The sequence below is a fragment of the Tauraco erythrolophus genome, chromosome 3 (genome assembly GCF_009769465.1).
Source record: "Tauraco erythrolophus isolate bTauEry1 chromosome 3, bTauEry1.pri, whole genome shotgun sequence".
Taxonomy (NCBI): domain Eukaryota; kingdom Metazoa; phylum Chordata; class Aves; order Musophagiformes; family Musophagidae; genus Tauraco; species Tauraco erythrolophus.
Genome location: NC_141467.1, coordinates 56,912,781 through 56,933,227, shown reverse-complemented (window position 1 = coordinate 56,933,227; position 20,447 = coordinate 56,912,781). Strand labels below are relative to the sequence as shown.

At 42.0% G+C, this 20,447-nt stretch overlaps 1 protein-coding gene across 1 annotated transcript in view; it reads right to left on the bottom strand.

Moving 5' to 3' along the window:
* Positions 1–17,305, bottom strand: part of ASXL3 (ASXL transcriptional regulator 3) — a 134,750-nt gene extending 117,445 nt beyond the window's left edge. The window contains exons 1-2 of the mRNA XM_086609255.1: positions 17,166–17,305; positions 17,062–17,088 (exon numbers count right to left, since the gene is read on the bottom strand). Of these exons, the coding sequence (XP_086465381.1) occupies positions 17,062–17,088; positions 17,166–17,305 (167 nt within the window). The remainder of the gene's footprint in view (positions 1–17,061; positions 17,089–17,165) is intronic.
* Between the last annotated feature and the right edge of the window lie 3,142 nt (positions 17,306–20,447).

The window sequence follows — 20,447 nt, the reverse complement described above, 5'->3', positions numbered from 1 at the left end:
CAGAACTGAAGTCCATACTGGTAGTCTATAGTGATATTTGGTAGCATCTGTTGAAAGGTTTGAAAAATACTCTATTTAACAACTATTACTAAGAAACATTTGTCACAACACAGGCAGATTAGAAATAACATATAATGGCTCTGTATCTGTGTTTGTATTCATATATAAATACATAAACAAAACTTAAGATAGGAGGAGCACCTTTCCCCAAGTTTTGAGAAAAGACACATGCTCACTTCTTCCCAGGGACCATTTAAATAATCTGACCATCCTAAATTTAAGTTAATAATCATCCAAAAGCCTATCACTTTTGAGAACTGCACACAGAATATTTTGTTTACATGTTCCTCACTCCTTCTTATGAAGGAAAATACTTCAGATAATACGTGGTGAAAAAAAAACATAACATGATAAGCAAAAGCTCTGTTAGAGGGAAGGATTATTTGTGCCTCAAAGCGGAACATGAATTGTCTGTATTTTCTTAAATTCTCTTTTTCTGGATAATGCTAAATCATGCCAAACTAGGTAAACTTTAATCCTTAACATAAAAGAGTTTCTGTTAAAAACAGCAATTCTTTACCATTGGTTTATATCAAATAGAACACATTATTAAAAAGCTCTCACCACAAAGCTTTATCTTTATCTAGGCTTCTCAAGTATTGACTTAAACATTTTTATCAGGCTGTGAATCAGATCCACATATAATGTGATCAGCAACTGAGACCAGCCAGGTAACAGGGCAACATTATGGCAGGGAAGAATATCATGAAAGCTAAGGACATGTCTTATTGATGGTAAATGGATAGGAGAGAAAAATCAATGGGTCCTCATCAGTACAACTGTCTACCAGCTGGACGCTGACTTCCCTTAGAGATTTAAACCAATAGGAGCAATCACTTGGTATAGGTAAACAAATTCAATAGGACCTCCAGGCTATAAACAAGAAAGGTGAACTGTGACTTCAAAACTGCAGTTCGTAAGGAGACAAAATGCTGATTGTTAAACCACAGTTTGTAGTCAGATCTCAAACCAAAATACAAAACCTGTCTTCCCCCACGGGGTGAAAATCCAAAAATGTCAGAATAATCTGTAATTGTTGTGGAGGCTCCAAACTCCTGACCCTGCTCGAAGGCATTTGCTCCAAGCTACAAGACTGCTCCAAGTCAAGCTTAACAAGCACGGACCAGGTTACAGTGAGAAATGACCATCAGCCATTCACATCATGCAACTACCATCACCAAACTCCAGAAGCACAACAGAGTAATTGGTCAACAGAAAAGAATCACAGAGGATTTTATAAGGGAATATAAATGCAGAGACTTCTCATAAAGCTAGCCTTCCTGTTCAAGACAAGCTTCTATTTTTAGGGGTCCTTAATATCACAGCATATTTCTTGTCCTAAGAACCCTCACTATACATTGAACAGATTCAGCTGTTACCCATCAGGATGTTAACTCCAACCCAAGAAAAGGAAAGCAAAAGAGAGCAAAACATGGCTGTTATACAGTATATTCAGTCATAGTTTTTATTCTTTCTTTATGAACACCAACATACATACACGTGAGGATCTGAGTTTTCCCAAGTCACATCTCCTCAGTGAATATAGCAGTAAAAATTGTCGGCTCCGAGGAAATGCTACTAGCAAATAAATTAAAGGTTTATGGGGTTTAGGCATACCACTTAGATTTAATGTTTTACGACTTGATAATAATACATGTCTTAGCTATATCTTCCATTTCCATCCAAAAATAGCTAGCAATAAGTGAACAGAAAATGAAAACTGGTTTATGGGAAAGTTACACTGCCCTCAACTTGGGCTTCGAGTGTAACTACTGAACTCATACTGTACCTTTGAAACAATGAGAATTAGTAATGAAATTAGCCTTACAGTTCAAATCCAGGAATGCAGTCGTCCTTTAACTGTGCCAGACAATCTCATCCAAAGACATAAAATTATACTTAGGAGATTCACATGCCATGTCCTCTGAGGTTAAAACAAAAATAAACCAAGGTGTCCAGACTCACAAGAAAACTATCACAGTCTCATACTGAAGGACATGAGAGATTCTACAAGATTTTTTTTTTTGCGACTCTAGAAATAACCTGGGCAAGATAATTGAAATCAATTCTGAAAATTCCAATAAAGATCTTACTACCAAATGGACGAGAGAATATTTCAGAAGACAAATTGGTCTTTTCAATTATTTCAAAGAGATTACTTATAATTTCAACAATACTCCTTTGGCTGAGATAGCCCATAATAGAACTTGTTATAAAATAAACAAATGCAACATAACCAAAACATAGTACTTAATTTTCAAGACAAAGGCCCTGTCTTTTAGAGAAGAGAGAAGACAGAATTTTTTTTCACCTTGGTGTTTTATTGCGATCATTATATTACCAAAGTTTGAGAAAAATCCAACTTTAAAGATGAAGGTTTGGGGACTTGAGCTAGCTATCTAATTAAGAGAAATGGTAGCAAAATAAATAAATAAATACATGAAAAGCAATTTTATCCTAGAATTTTGAAGGGGTTTTTTTTTTCCTTATATATATCTTTTCCTCCCTTCAGTGTATTTGCTATTCTACTTCTCATTGGTACAGAACATCTCTTCTTCACCACCTCCCAGTGCAGCACCATTTTTCTCCTCAGAATTACATCAGTATCACTCTGGCACACACTCATTTCACCACATGACATGCCAGCAGACAAAACCAGTTTCATTCTCTTCTACTAATCCCAGAAAATGTACCCAAGTACAAAAAGTAATAAGCTTCATAACTACTATTATGTATGTATGTAGCACTTAAAACCTCAGGTTTTTTTTCAGAACATTAATCCTCAGAAAGCTTTCCCCAGTTCCCTTCCCTCCCCCTCCACACCCATATTTTTCTATAAAATTAACTCCAACATTTAACAACACTTTAACCAACACATGAAGCTTCTTGCCCTAACAGCTCTAAGAATGCTGATAACAGCAAAGAGGTGCAGTGATTTTTAGATATTTTTTAAATTCCTCATTCTCCGCAGCTTTTTCAGAAGCATTTCCCGACCACCATGCATATACATCATCCAGGCAGCCACTTCTGTAGATTTGGCTCAGAACGAAGACAGGAGCATTATTTTACTTTATTTAACATTACTTTAAATAGCTTGAAACATTCTCCTACAGCTCAGACACTAATATGAGTTAGCGCATGAAAATTACAGTAGGAAACTGAGTCTGTTCTCATTAAGGATAGCTAAAATTGACTACAGAGATTTTCTTTTTTGTTGTTTTTTTTAATTTAATGGAAGTGTTAAAGACTTTGAGAATTATAATGAGATGAGAATGTTTTGATAATGTGTCAAAGAATCTATCTCCAGGCAAAGCGGGTAACCCTACAAATTAATGGCAACAGAAGTGTTCTCTTTTGCAACACACCAATTATTTCATTAGACATTAATCTATAAAAAATTTTAAAATTTTAACCCTAAAAAAAAAAAAATCCCACTTAGGCCAAACTAATTTGAAAGATTAAGAGATCTCAGATTTTTTAGTTTGTTTTGTTGGTTGGTTGGTTGTTTTTTCTAAACAGATTAAAAGATGTTAAGACAATGATGCTTTTCTGATCTAACTTCCAAAATCCATACAAAACATTCTTAATCAACTGCTTTGACTCTATTACTCCAAAATTTTTTATACTTTCCTATCTTCTATTGAGGTTTTCAATCCGTAGTTCACGGATCAGTTGAACGGCTACCTTTTTGGAGTCCATGGAACACGATAGCTCAAATGATTGCTCAGACACTAACTTCATCCTCAAGGCCTTTCACTCCGCCTGCTCCTCTTATTGCTTATCTCTTGCACTGTACCCTGCACTCTTCAGTCAGTCAAGCATCTCTTTGTTCACTTCTCCCACGTTTATGGTCTCTTTCATTGGAAAACTCCCCAGACAGTCCTATATGAGTTCTGCAGTCTCCTCAAGTGCTGCTGCTGCTACTGTGAGCCCAGAAGCTAAATTAACAACCCACAATGGTTACAGTGAACACCAAACACTCAATGCAAAGGACTGATTGTAGCATGGGTACTGGGAAGTTCCTACAGAGGTACTTAGTAAATGCAACAATCATCAGCAATGCATGTATACAGCATGCAGTAATTTGCATAGTTATTTGCATAGTAACTTGCCAGACTGATAAAAATCTCCAAATCTACCTTGTGAAGCCACAGCCCTCTAGTTCTCAAGTGCTTCTACAACTCTAAAAAAAGAGCATGTTTTAACATCACAACCATTTAGTGGGGCTCACCATCGCTGGAACACCATATCACAAAGAGCAGGAAAGATGCTTCTTCATAAGATAACTGCAGTGTTCAAGCTAGCTTAAAGCAGTAATTCCTTTTTTTTTTTTTTTTTTTTTCAGTATTTGCTCTTTAGGGGTTGATCCCATGCTCTAGAAACCACAGTATTTACCAACAGACTTTTACTAAGGACAAGGCGCATTAGTCCAAGACAAAGACATAGGGTTGGTCATCATTGACGAGTGCCACTCAAATGGGTAGCTCTCATTCCAAAAGTGACAGGAGGGATTGGAAGTGAGTCAGTTGATCCCTAACATTGACTGGAGGAACAGTATTTTAGCATGAAGAATTTGGTTTGCAAGATTAAACAACCACACAACCGGACAAACCCAAGAGCTGGGAAAAGTGTCCATTTCTCGCTACTGCTGTCTACCCAAAGGATGCTGAGGCTTGTTCTGGGCAGGCTGCGTGTCCCAGGCACGTAGACTTGTTCCTATGATTCTCCCAGTCAGTCTCACAGGACTGTAACCCAATACTTGATGTGAGAGACAGATATATAGAGATAGATACATATATAAGATTTGGGTTGATAAGTCAGGAATTCAGGGACCACATCAAAACATGCAATCCTTATTCTGTCCTCCCATCAAATATTTCCTCCTGTGATATTTGGCAAAAAGCATTTCAGCTATTGCGCATGAGACCACCGCTGTCCTGTGATCTATATTCAAAGTCTCCAGCTGCACAGATGTACCGGGCAGGGTGAAGTAAATCATCACAAGAATCTCCACCATTATTTCAAAAGATTAGTAGTCTTATAAAAGACAGCTCATGCTCTATATTACTGCTTTCCTTTTCTTTTCTACGATCTGGCCTGGTGGATCCAAGCACTTACTGAACTGTCCAGCTGTTTATCTGATGTGTGCTTAACAGACATGAGATGTTTAATAAAGCAACACAATTTGACAGCACAGCATCCCAGGAACAGGGCAAAAGGAAGACAAGCAACCTGTTTGACAAAGATTGCCAATGTAGCAAAATTGGCTACAGAGGTTTTTCTTACTCTTGGCTAAAAAAATTTTTAAAAAATCATTTCAAACCGAGAGACCTCGGTTCAAAAACAATCCGGGCAAATGCTTGGTAGTGCCTGACATCTTCAGGAAGGTAGACACTTGTGAAGCATGGGTCGTCTTGAAACCAGTAACAAAAAGGTATTAACATATCTTCAATAGTAACTTACTTGAAAATGTCTTCAACAGTGATTTACTGAGCTTATTCCACAGCAAGACAGTGAGCCCCTCTAAGTTATTGTACTTTTTTTTTCTTTTAAAACAGATGAGTGCTTGCAAGATGTCTCAAAAACCTGCATTACGAACGAAACAAGTTATGAAATAGATTAGAATGCATTAAGCACTACAGCTTTAAGTACGAACCTGCTGCAGCATCGCTACATCAAACTGCCAAAAAAATCCAGAGACCAGAAAGTCAAAAAAGCCTCAAAAAAGCAGAGAATGTGAATGAGCACCATTAAATGGACATAGAATTCTCAATCTGTACAAGAAAATTGACGTTTCTGTCTAGTCACTGTCAGAAAAAAAGAGGTAACAATGCATTTGGATTCTAAATCATGCCCATAGACAACTTTTCATAATCATTTTATTCTCCTAGTTCTCCTATTTTTTAAGTAGGATGTGAAATTCCACAAAAAGATCAGATTCTGGCGAAGGCCAGAGAAGTCCTAGCTCGTACGGGTAATAAAAGTTACCAAGATATTTTATTGATTTCACAAAACTAAAACTAATTTGGGGCGTGTGACTTATTTTCAAGTCTAAACAGACAAGGTGACCTTGAGGCCCCTTCCAACTTCACGTTCTATGATTATTGAAGTAATTCTCTAATTAAGATGCTTTTCCCACTCTAAACATTGAATTCCAAAAAGCTTCTTGTTGGTCTTACCTGTCTAGAATTTCTAAATGATAGAAATGCCAAATGAGATAAAAAAAGCTGGTATGATCAGTGTGTCATAATTTTGAGATAGCTGCAAGAATCTTGGTCCAGAAGAATGACAGCAGGGTATGGCTAATAAGGGTCTATTTTCTCCCACTACCCTTGCTAGGAAATATTGGCAGATAAGCGTAGTGACATCAGGTGTCACATGCTTCTCTGACACTGCAATACCAACAGACATCCCAGCATCTAATGGAGAACTGGGAATTTTGAGACATAAAAAGCATTAACATTTATCCAAAACCAGACACTAATAGATGTATTGAAACATCTGGATATGGTATTTGTTCAGTTAAAATCAATGAAACTGAAAGAAAAATAACCGAAACAGAAAGTTATCACTTAATGAATCATAGAATCATAGAATCATAGAATGGTTAGGGCTGGAAGGGACCTTCAAAGGTCATCTAGTCCAACCCCCCTGCAAGGAACAGGGATATCTCCAACTAGATCAGGTTGCTCAGGGCCTCATCCAACCTGGCCTTGAACGTCTCCAGGGATGGAGCATCCACCACCTCTCTGGGCAACCTGTTCCAGTGTTCTACAACTCTCATGGTAAAAAATTTTTTCCTAATATCCAACCTGAATCTACCTCCCTCTATTTAAAACCATTACCCCTTGTCCTATCACAACAGGCCCTCCTGAACAGCCTCTCCCCATCTTTCCTGTAGGCCCCCTTGAGGTACTGGAAGACCACTATAAGGTCACCCCGGAGCCTCCTCTTCTCCAGGCTGAACAGCCCCAACTCTTTCAGCCTGTCCTCATAGGAAAGGTGCTCCAGCCCTCTTATCATCTTCGTGGCCCTCCTCTGGACCCTCTCCAACTGGTCCATGTCCTTCTTATGTTGGGGGCTCCAGAACTGGACGCAGTACTCCAGGTGAGGTCTCACGAGGGCAGAGTAGAGGGGAAGAATCACCTCTCTCGACCTGCTGGCCACGCTCCTCTTGATGCAGCCCAGGATGCGGTTGGCTTTCTGGGCCGCAAGAGCACATTGCCGGCTCATATTGAGCTTCTCATCCACCAGTACTCCCAAGTCCTTCTCCTCAGGGCTGCTCACGATCCATTCTCCGCCCAGTCTGTATTTGTGCCTGGGATTGCCATGACCCAGATGTAGGACCTTGCATTTGGCCCGGTTGAACTTCATGAGGTTGACACGGGCCCACCTCTCCAGCCTTTCGAGGTCCCTCTGGATGGCATCCCTCCCTTCCAGCGTGTCGACAGCACCACACAGCTTGGTGTCATCGGCGAACTTGCTGAGGGTGCACTCCATGCCACTGTCCACGTCACCGACAAAGATGTTGAAGAGGGCCGGGCCCAACATGGACCCCTGAGGGTCGCCACTCATGACAGGTCTCCACTTGGACATCGAGCCGTTGACCACTACTCTCTGAGTGCGGCCATTGAGCCAATAGTGCGGCCATTGAGCCAACAATGAAGGGTGAAGCTAACTACTTTGGCCATACAATGATACTGGTAGAGCCTCATCTTATATGAAGAAGGTTCGAGTCATAAAGACAAGATCAAATCATATGAGACATGGAGACTGACTGTGATTTACTACTCTGCAGACATTTCACAAGGCATCTCACCAACTATAGTGAACCACTACACACAACTAGGAAGGTTCTCCAGACTAAGAGTCAGCTGAAAGGGAGTAAAACTTTGACCTTCAAATGGTTGATGTATACTTTGGTTAAGGCTCTTTCCCCTCTCTAGACATCAACTTATACAAGAAGCTAACCAGAATAAAGCAATATAAACCCTAATTAGAATGACTGGTTCACTAAATTCCTTATTGTATCTGTACTTAAGCAAGATCGCAACAAGAAAGAGAGAAAATAGCTTTGACATTAAGTTCTCCAAACCAAATCATCTACTAGCTCAAGACACTTGTCTGTCAAGGGACACTTCTGAAATTGCAGATGCTTAGAAAACGTTATCTAAGTCAGACTATGCTCTATAGGATGTGACTATCACTCACAGCATAATGATCTCTAGAGATGAGCCTCTGCAAGCAGCAAGGAGATTCTCATCATCACAGCCTCGACTACACCAATCTATGCATATAGGAGGACAAGTCTTAAAACAGAGTATGTAATATGCGCCTTCTAACTACTTTCTGATGCTCCAAAATCATGAATGATAATCTGGGACATGACCTGGAACATCTTCTTCAGAGAACTATAGCCCAGTCCTCTTAAGGAGTCTGTGAATGCCCCTGATGATTTCAGAGCACAGACTGATGCTGGCAAAGGTTGTCAGACAGAAACTAAACTCAATGCTACACTACAAAACAAGCCTCCTCAGACACCTGAGGTACAGGGTGCCACATCAAACTCAGAACCTGCAATGTAACAGCTGGATCCCGTATGTTAAAAACATCATCTAAAAGGTGCTCCAATATTGAGGAAAGCTACCTGCCAGGGTCCACACAGACTTTGTCCTGCTGAGCTCAAGTTATTAAAGAGACCTGGACTCAACATTCAAAGGATGAAAACACCAGATCCCCTCAGTTTCTGCTCCAATGCCGGAAACACCAGAGATGGCTTGGATCAAAGTGAATGATGCTGCTCTAGATGCCTCCAACACTAGGTGCAGTCCCCGACCCCAATCAGTGCACTGACACCAAAGAGGCTCTAGGAAGAAGGCATGCACTGCCAGATGGCTTATTAACTGTCTCCTGATACTCATGACGTCTATGCTGAAGTCATATAGCCGTAAGTGGATACATTTAGGTAGCAGTCTGCTCAAGGTACAATATTCAGAAAGACATAGGTCACCCTTTCAAAACAAGATTAGTGGCAGGTAAGAATGCACCTCTCTACCCTTTTTACGTTCCCAGCAGGTGCATTTCCTCCCAAGAAAGTAACTCCAGCTATAGGAAACAATCTTAGCAGGACTTCACAAAGACAAAGCAGCCTCAGAGTGGCAGTATATCAACGATTTGGGTTTCTTTTGGGAGGGTGACTGTCATTCAAATTTGGTAAGAGATTAAACGGGCCACCTGTGGCCAATCTGTTGTCCTTGAGCAGCATGGGGATTTGCTACCTAAACTAACAGGATGAGCAAATGGCTGAACTGGGACGTTGTTTAGAGCTGGCTCTATTCCAGGTTGTTTTTCTACCTTTGCATTGAAAGCTGACTGTTCCAGAGTGAAGGCTAAGATATTTGATTCCTTCAGTCTGCAAGTTCCTCAAAGGAAGATCTGGTCAGTTTCAACTGAAACGTGTGGAATCATACTGAAATAATTTCCAGTAATCACATCTCCCAGGTCTTGATAGCAGAAAAGGAGGCCACTATTTAGCTATTCCTATTTACAGGGAATGCAAGATTATCATCATGACACCCAGGAAAAGGGAAAATATTTTGAAGTTTACGACATTTAAAAAAAAAATTAGTTCAAAGCCAAGAGATGAAATTTAGCAAATCATTCTCCAGGTGACTGTAATCTGCTGGTCAAAATATAAAGAACAAAGAAGGCTCTAGCAAGAAGTATAGCAAGTTTGGCTTTTCACCTCGAGGGCAGCATGCTACGTGGCACAGACAAGAATACTGCAATGACGTGGTTTGATCCAGAGAATCAGTGAACTGGGTTAGCAGATCCAGAGCAATCTAGCTGTGAAGAGCGGGTAGGGCCTTGGGTGTGGTTAGCAGAAACTATTTCACTGGGATTCCACCAGTTCCACATGCAACTGACCAAATCTTTTTTGTGAGAAACCTGTCAATGGCTTCAAGAAGGAAAAACAGATCAGCTATTTCAACAGAAACATGCAGTATGGCAGGAAAATATTGGTTCTTCTACACAGAAAGGTAAGCTAGGAGCCACTGGAAGCATTCACTGTATCGGTGAGCACTAAATCATACCTCAAGGCACTGAGAACAACATCACATTGTTGAGGAACACTCATACTTAGGTTCCTTTGAGGGTTTTCTCCTATGTCACCCTGTTTTGATAGAGACACTGTTGAGAACAGGTCTCATTCCTGGGTTGGGTTCCTGCCTTCCTAAAGGTCTATGATGCCAAGGGTTAAGGGGTTGGCTCAAGATAAGAGTTAGAATCCCTTTCCTCTCAATCTTCCCTAGAAGAACACAAAAGGTGAGCTGAAATAGATTAAACTTATATTTTATTTGTATGTCACCTTTTTAAAAAAATATAAACACGCTGATTTCTGTATTATTTCATACTAACAAAATAAACCACTGACACTTAAAACACAACCACAGAAGGTAAAAAAAAAGTAAGTGCAGGTTCAATTTTGTCTAACAAGTGCAAAAACTACTTTGAATAAAACAAATTGGAGGAAACCCTAGAGCAAACCAAAATAAAATGTAGCTCTTCAAAGCAGCATTGATTGTGGATCAAAGGGAAAGGCCATCAAAACTTCCCAAGCCACAATGTTTCTGCATGTCTGAAAAATAATTAACTCGGAACAAATATGGAAATAATAGTAGGTCTCTCTTAAGTGAACAACAAAGAAATCCTTAATACCATAAAACAAAGTTAAATCAAATCTCCTCTTTTGATACACGAAGCTCTTTTCACACAATGATTTAAAATGTTATTTATAGTAATAGGAGTGAAGACAAGATAAAAGTCAAAGGGATTATCATCAATGGTCTAGCAACACTGAAGTTACTGTTCTAATTTTTTGTTTCATTTGTGGTCTTCAAACATGGAGATGCAATGCAAAAATACTACCATGCCACTACAGGATTTGTTTCAACTACACTATCTTAGCAGACCAGATGAAGCAACAATCAGCTTTTGGACAGCCAGCCACATTAAAGAGTAACATGCAAGCTAACAACTCTGACAGGCTTTTGTTGCTTTTCATGTTTTTTTCAGCAGCGGTTTCCTTAATTAATTAGTATAACTTTCTTAAAGTTTACAGGAGCAAGAGAACAACTCTTAATTAAGAGCTGGATCCTGTCAGGAGACTAGTGCACGAAATACAAGAATTAAGGTATGCATATTACTCACCGAATATGCACACATCACCTGGACCATGAGGACTCTCCATAGCACGGTAAAGGACACAGTCTTCAGTAACACAAGAAAACCTTTCTTTCAGAACAAAATTTACAGAAGAAAGAGCAAAAACACTGGATAGAAGATCCGACACACGAATAACCCAGCAAGCACTGCCGTTCCCATTCTTGGGATTTTCTTCTGCTTTATTGTCAACTAGTGGTAGAGACTTAACCGCGTTTCAAAACACCACTTACAGGAAAGAGAAGAGTGCGATAATAAGAGCAAGCTATTCATTAAAAAATCCTTTTAAAATGTTACCATAAACTATCACCCTTCATAGGCAGATGCTCTATGCTTTATACGTATGCTGAGCTCTGCATTCCCAAAGTAAGCGGCCTCCACTCATTTTCTTCAGACCTCCTTCACCTTTCTGTATCACAAATAACAAAGGATCATGTCTGGCAGTTCAATGATACAAGTTGGATCACTCCTACCCGCTTAAAACTGTTACCAGTTCTTGTGTGGCAGAGTATCCTTGGACACATTTTGTTTTCAATGTTTTTCATTTCAATATTTTTTATGTGGTATCTTATGGCATGAAATTATTAAGGGGCAGAATTCACTATTTCAGGACTTTCAGCAACTGCTTGAGAGTCCTTGTGAGTTTAAGAACAGCTGAAACTCAATGGACACATTTTTTTTCAACTGAAAGGAATCATTACAAATTGCTTAAACTGCTCAAGTGTTTAACCTTTCTATTCAACTTTTATGAGTTTCACGTACGACCAGAAAACAATATGGTTTCATCAAATGAGGAGCAACTGAAAGACAGAGGAAAGACAGGATGTTTCTCCTCCTTCCTTTAAAGATTTTCTATCGTTCTTTTTAAGTGTTCTATCTTAGTTTATCAAACACAAAAAAACAAATACCAGTGTGGAGAGAATGCATTGTTGTAGTCTGCTGTACGTAAGCATTGCTGTAGTCTGCTGCAAAGCACAAAGTGAGTCGACATATTGGGTCTACACCAAAGATATGCCCTTTGGCAGGTTGTAAAGACAAGTTGCAATTTGGTCCATAAAAATGCATGTTCGACAAAATGGGTTCTGTAACATGAACTGTTAGTGGTATGCCACCATTCCACTGATCCTGCACATGCGTTCATTTCTCAGGAATGCTTGTAAGCTGGGCTATGCCTTGCCCTAAGATAAGCAGACTTGCATGAGGAAAAAAAAAGCAGTGTGTCGCAGACAGAAAGATTCGACTCTCTGCAGGAGACTTCTTCCACAAAATGCAAGTCCCAATACAGGACACGCCAGTGGCTCCTGTTTTACTGCCTGTATCACATACACAGTCTTTATGGCGAGAGCTGAATATAATGGGAGTCCTTTCCTGCTTATGTTTTAAAAAGTAAGAGAACAGCTTGAAAAAACACTGCATTGCAGGAACTTAAGTTTTCAAAGACCCTTTAATCAATACCAAAAAAAACAGTAAACGCAACACTGACTGTCAGTTTCAAGCCTCACCACTTAGACTTACACATTACAATGTATTTTAAGACTGTCATGTAATGTATTTTTCTAAAGTACTTCTGCTTCTTTCATTGTGAATGTGGGAAATGGAGAGCTGTGTAATGATTTCAGGCTCGAGTCCAGTTTTTGTACTCCTTTTTATCCATAACTATTACATGGTGCATTATGAGTTCCAATATAGATGGAATATAGAGACATGACCATATCCATTTCTCTCATAATTACTGTGAGAGAAATGGTAATAGAGAGTGAATGAAGCAAAAGTGTAGCCAGAGAAGGAAGATGATTTTATTACTATGAAACAGAACTACTATGGAGATGTTGTTGGTACCATAACTGCCTCTCCCACAGATTTCCTGCACAGCTTTGAGTAAGGTACTTAATCTTTTCTCTGCATGAGTAAAGCAGAGGTCAAAATACTTAACTTCACAGGCATGTTATAAGTATAGAAACATTTGCATTTGGGAAGCTACAGGGTGTTGCTAATAATAGCTATGTATGTTCAATTGAAACATAAAAGAAAAACATATTTTAGCACTGAGTTTGAAAGGTGTATAGAAAATTAAGTATGGCACCTCACATCGAACAAAGAAAATAAAACAAAAATCAGCAGCTCTAGTGAGTGAACTTGAACTACTTGGGAAAGTAGCATGCAAGAATGTCATTCCAAGTGTAGACTGTAACATGTGGACGTGCACAACAGAGTGAAAACACAATGCCAGCAATGCCACCTCTGTCCTTCCGTACTTGTTAGCACTTCACTTTGGAAGCCCAATATGGTTGTAATGTAAGGGCTTTTGTAGAAAACTTAACACGTAAATATCCATACATTTGTTGTATGTATTAATTCAATCTCTTGTTCCTAAAAACAATTCAGCAGCATACAATTTTACAACACATTGATCTCAGTAACTCCCGAGTCTTTTTTTTTTTTTTTGTGAGTAGATATCAATCACTTCATTGTTTAATTGTCGTTGGAAAGAAATTGATTTAATCAAACCTTGCAGTAATACATTATTGATGTAGCTCAAGAAAATGAAGTCATAATGAACCATCAGGGTCCTAACATAAAACACTGTAAGGAGTGGCAATTTAGGCTTCAATCCTAGAATGGTTTGGGTTGGAAGGGACCTTTAAAGGTCGCATAGTCCAACCCTCCTGCAATGAGCAGGGTCACCTTAAACTAGATCAGGTTTCTCAGAGGCTCATCCATCCTGACCTTGAATGCTTCCAGGGATGGAGCATCTACCACCTCTCTGGGCAACCCACTCTAGCGTTGCACCACCCTCATCATAAAAAATTTCTTCCTTACATCTAGTCTGAATCTGTCATACAAACTATCTACCGTTTTTCGTTGTGATTTGCAAACATACGTCACTATGTAAGCAAAGCTCTGTGCAAGACTGTAGTTGTTCTGATCAGGACAATGTATCATTCACAGAAGAGAGGTGGGACAAGTTCTCCATGAAGTGGCAACCCCAGGAGGCTAGACAAAACCACGGTGTGGACCTTGCGTATCTCCACCACTTGTATACAGCAGTGTAACATTTTTACTCAATTTTAGCAAATCATGACCCTTCTAGGGGGAGTGTGAGGATATACGACATCATGAAAATAAGAGAGTCTCAGCCCTTCTCAGCACTGGCGCAGCCTTTGTTTTCCAGAGCCTTTAAACTTTTCCATACGTTGGACCACACGGGAATAGCAATTTTACTCGATACACAATAAAATTCCTTTATGCACATTTGTCAGACAAAACACAGCTTATAGTGGCAACTGCAGCAGCAACTTGAAAGAGTAAAGTTGGGATAGCATTTGACCAATTTTACAGACTTTTGAATACATGTTGCCAGTTTAAAGCACAGAGAAACAAGTACTGCAGCAGCACCCACTGCCAAAATTATTTAGGCAGAGGTGTCTTACTGCAGTTAAACTTTTGTTACAATCGTGAGAAATAAGAGAGGACAGTAGCCACACTGTGTCAGGACATCTTCACTAAAGCCGCGTTATTACCGAGTGTTGCAGGACGTACAACGAGCCATACCAGAATTTAGCACTGACGGAGCATATGAGAGTACCTCGGTACAGCTTGCAGAGACATCTATAGGTAGTGTCCGTCTAACACCTTGTAATTATTTACGTAGGAGACAGAGGCCGAACTTCCTACATAGGAATTCACACTACAAGGTGAAAACATTTTTACAAGATGTGTTTCAAAACTAAACAAACAATAGTAACAAGATAGCAACACCCATTACCACAACCAGATGCACGATTAGCACAGGCAGGTTACTTAAGCAATTAAGTCTGTATCAGCGATGGACAAAAGATAAAGTTGGTGTAGATGCAAAAAGCAATACAACCAGCCGCCTGTCCTTCTCGCTTTGTCATCTTTCTAGGCACCCAACTGAAGCTGAACCAGACCCAACTTTGCCGAAGACACACTACAAACATGTACAACTGTACACGCCGCATTGTGCATAACTGTGTGTTGTAAAATTCCTAGATACATACATACTCCGAAGCTGAAAAACAACGTAAACAATGCAGTCTCTTACACTTAGCGAACGATAATACGGAATCATGAAAACAGATACAGTAGGGTAAGGGAGACAGTTTCTTAATAAAGTGGGAATGGACTAGGTTCCCGGAGCCACAGCCTTTCCAGAAGTGGGTCTGATTGCCCTGGATATCTCCCTACTCGGTGCGGGAAGTAGAGAGGGTGAAGGGAAATCCCAGGACGGAGTTCTCTCTAACGTCCTCGCCCCTCGCCCCAGTCCTTCTGTCGGCACTAAAGGGATGAAAAGGCAATTCCCAGGCATTTCACTTTTCTCTATAATTAAAAGGAGGTCTCTTCTTGGGATATCTGACTCATGAACTCGCAGAGACGGAAACAATCCCTGGGTATTTACAAAACACACATGCAAAAGAAGAAAAGAATAGGCATTTCCTCACACATACACCGAAGCCGGGATGCAGCTATTTCTCCTCTCCAGGCAGGGACGAGAGGAGAGCACAGGGCTGCCCGTACCGCCAGCTGGGGCTCACCCACGCCGGCAGCGGGCTGCCCCGGCGCCGCCGGGGAGGGGGGGGGCACCCCGCACCCCCGGGCACACTCGGGCACGCCCGGCCCCGCTCGCGGCGGGGCACCCCGGCCTCTCCCTCCGCACGCCAACTCGCGCACGCACGAGCTCCCGGGCACGCTCCCTCCCCGAATCCTCGCACACGCACTCCCGCTCACACGCACTCCCGCACACTCCTCCTCTCCCTCTCGCACACACTCGTTCTCTCTCTCTCTCTCCCCCCCCCCCCGCCCCGCTCCCCCCCTCACACGCACGCTCGCCCCAACGGCCCCAAACCGCCGGCAACAAAGCGGCGGGCAGCGCGCCGGCGGGACGCGCGCGGCGCGCACACACACTCGCACGCTCACACACACACGCACACACACACAATGCTGCCACGGCACCTACCAGGCGGGCAGCCTCGGCCCAGGTGCGGTCCTTCTTCTTCCTCTTGTCTTTCATGTTTGCATCTCATTGAGGTGGTTCTAGGGGGGGCGGGGGGAGGGCGGACCGGGGGGGGCGGGGGGGCCCGGAGGGGTTCCGCACGGACAATGATACGGTGACACCGAGCCGTGGAGCCCCCGGGGCGGGAGGGGCGGGGGAGGGGGAGGAGGAGGAGAAGGAGGAGAAGGAGGAGGAGGAGGGGAAAGGGGGCCGGGCCGGCTGGGCTCCCGGCGGCAGCGGCACAGCTGACAGCTTGAGGGATGCTCCGCTACGCTCACAACAATGCACTATGACGTCACGCGGGGGAATGGCGCCCGCACCAAACATCCCCGCGGCGGCGGCGGCGGCCGCCCTCGCGAGGAGGCCGCCCTCGCGCGCTCCTGCCGCCAAGCCTCGCGAGAGCCGCCGCGGCGCCGCTCTCCCCGCGGGCCGGGGGCGGCGGGGAGGGGAGCGCGGGGGGAGGCAGGGCGGCCGGCGCGGCCGGACTACAACTCCCGTGGTGCAGCGCGGCGGGCAGGGCGTCTCCCCGGGGACGCGGCGCTGAGGGCGCTGCCGGGGCGAGGGCGGTGGCCGGCGGCCGCACGGGTCGGTGGCGGCAGTTGTTGGCTCTCGGCGCCGCGGTCGCGGTCGGGGCCCCGTTCTGCCCGTCGCCCGCAGGCCGCCGTTCTCCCCGTTTGACGCCGAAGGCGCGATCGGCAAACGCCGCCGAAAATAGGGCCCGGCCCTTCCCCCATCGTGCGACCTCCGCGCTGGCGCGTACTTACGGCTGGGGTGGCCCACGGGCTCGGCGGGGCCGGGCGGGCCGGCGGCGGCGGACCGCGGTGCGGGGAGCGCGGCGGGGCGGCCGGCGCGTCCGTCGGCGCGGCGCTTGCCGCCTGTGCGCTCCTCGCTCCGTTTCGAGCCGCGTGCCGAAAATGCCAAACCAAAGCCCGGCCAGATAGGTGCCAGCTCGGAGGGGTCGCGCGGTAGCGTTTTGACTCCTTTTCTTGTCGGAACAGGAAAGAACATCTTCGTGTTCCAGTGTAAACAAAGGAGTTGATGTGCTGCGCTCGTAAAACTGCTGAAGGATGTTTTCTTTTATTGGATGATTTAGGATTAAGGTGCTCAATAAATGCGAAGCGAAGGACTTGGCACACCTTCCTGAGTTAAAGGATATCGTGATGTGGGTTTTCTCCCATGTTTCCTTAATATTTCCCGCAAATATTAAAGTATTTTTGGAATACTATCGAAATATATTTGGCATTTTTTGTTCAGGCTGAAACGAGTTAGAAATTATTCAGGCTTTTGTGTATTCAGCTGTTCAGTCCCTGCTCCCTCCTTCGTCCCTCTACCAGCAGCACCCCTGTTCTGCCTTGCCTTTTTGCCATTGGTAACATTAAGCCGTATTTGCCCACAAATGTATAGTTTACTGGAAGAAAAAAACAAACAAACACAAACAAACAAACAAAAAACCACACAGTCATTCTCAGCTACCACAATGCTCAGGCTGTTTTATCTACAAAAGTACTGGGGGCAGCTCTGGAGGAAGCAGAGGTGGTGACCTGATTGCACTCCCAAAACACTCTCGAAGAGCGCTCAGATGGTGTACAGTGTTCCAGCTGCAAATGAATCCCACTCTTCCTCCTCATTTTTATGTTCTAATTGGAAATGATACACGGAAGATAGTTTTTCACCATGACACCTTTCCAGATTTCATAATTTGTTCCCACTTGAATGAAAGTGAAAACATAAATGAAACAAAATTCTACTAAAACAGCTACTTCAAATTTAGTTTTGATTCTGGACTGTAGAGTATTGATCAGAGGATTTGAATATGCCTCAGAAATGTTTTGAGAAAAATGTTGTTGCAGCTGGAATATTTCAGGTTCGACACAGTTAGGTTGTATAAAAACTTACGATTATCCAGTTGTCGAAACAACTAATATTCCTTTGTTACTTACTGAATGCTGCCTTTGTCGCCTTAGTAACATTTAGAAAGAAAATGCTTGCTATTAGGATCACTTCTTTGTCTATGTTTTGTTTTTTTTTTTTTTTTACTTTGTTTTTTGCCTTCTATGTCGCTGTCCTACGTTTCTCTTCCTTTTGCATTCCCTCACCTTTAGTAACCTTCTATTCCTACACCATACAGGCTTCATTCACTTCTCATCCTCCATGCTAAAAGTCTAAATCTGTAGTAATTAAGTACCTCATTGACACTGCCTTCAAAATACCCTCATTGTTTTCAGTATTGGAACTACAACAAAACAAAAAAGCATAGGGAAGTTTGTCAGTCATTCCCATCATAAGTGGCGGTTTTGAGACTGAAAGAAACGTTCTTCATTAGTTCCCCATCTGTTCCCAGTTGGATGATGATCCAGTTCTTGATGCAATTGTTTCATGTGCATAACATAAACTGAACTTCCATTAGTCACGAGAGCTCTAGTGTTGCAGCATTGGTGTTGGACAGAGGAGGACGTTTGTCAGGTGAAGAGAAATTCAGTGACCTTCTGAAGCTAGTCTGTCTTTGTGGGTTTTTTGGTTGATTTTGTTGGTTTGTACTATTGCCTGTTGCAGTCAGGATCAGTCTTTCGTCTGGTGCTTCTAAAGGCACATGCAGTAATCTTTCTAGTATTAAATCCTTTCTATTCAGCTGATGATGAAATTGGACCAGTGTCTGTGCTGCCATTTAATTAATTTCCATCATTCCTACCAAGTCCAGGTGCCAAACTCCTTCTGTTGTTCACATGCAAATGGTTGGAAATCATGTACTTCCAGTTAACGGCACTGACTTTGCTCGAGAAAGAAAACCACTTAACGCTGTTTACTGTGTCAGAGCAGAGAGCTGGGGTGCGTTCTTTATGCTTTCATAATGAAAAAAAAAAAGAGTCTGTGCTCCTGAAATGAAAGATATTTTTTTCTGCAATAAATGTTGTAGCTGAATCTCATGAAGCTTGCCAGCATACAGAGAAACCAAGTGACTCAACAGAACAGTACACTGCTGCTTTAAGGGAGTTAAAAATCATGTGTAAGTCTAGAAGCACAGCAGAAAAAGGTCAAGTTCAGCTTATGGAAGAAAGCATTTCCTATTGATTATAGATAGTATTTACTGCATGAATTGGACCTGACACTACAGGAGATCATAAATGTTGCTACTCTAACTGAATTGACGGTAGCAAAACTGAGAAATGATGAACTACGTTCAAACTGCAGCCGCTGGAACTATGGCTAAAACGTGTCAGATGTTACCGTTCTGACCACAGATAGAAGCAGTTATTTATTTTGGATGGATTTATGTCTGCTTACTTTTTCTTGCGTCAGAAGAATGGTCATCTGCTACTAAAATAACATTGGACCCTGGTTTCTGAGCTTCAGTACTCCATGAAGGCATTTACCTGCAGTTCTATAGAAGTTTGACACTTGACATATCTAGTGAGCTACCTGAATAACATAGTTCTTGTTGTTTCCTGCATAGAAAAATGTCTTTTGATGCATACTACTGAGTTCTTTATTGTGTACAGTAATGTTCCTGTTAAGCAGAAATTTGTGAACTGCACTTCATATGCAAATATATATGTATCTATGCATTGCTTCCGTACAACAAAACACTGCTGCAATACAAATTCCAGTTTCAGCTGTTAGAAATAGTATCAACTATTACATGGAAATGCCATATGTGTGCAGAAGGATTTATTCACAGCATGACAATTCAATCTAATGTGCCACTTTTACAATGGAGATTATGGCCTCTACAATTGAATCACAGATGCTGAGTCACAAGATAATTTAAAAAAATAGCCCAGAATTATTGTAATGGAGACACTGCATTTTCTGAATTAGTTTCAGCACAGTGGTGACAAAAAGCAAACCAGGATACTTTTTTTGTGTGGATTTAGGGAAGCCAAAAAAGCCACCACTGTGAGTGACAGTTAACCATTTACAGATACTGACATCATATTTGCAGAGTATGTTTTCTGCTCTTGATTTAAAGAATGCATATTAAAAAGGATTCAGACAGCATGAGTTGCACAACATTTATTACACTTAGTGGATCTTTTCTCTTTTAATCATACACCATATGGACCTAAATAAACATCCAGAGACTTTCAAATATGTTAATAATTCTTAATAACAACTCTGAAATCTAGTATTATCTGGATGACGTTACTGTATT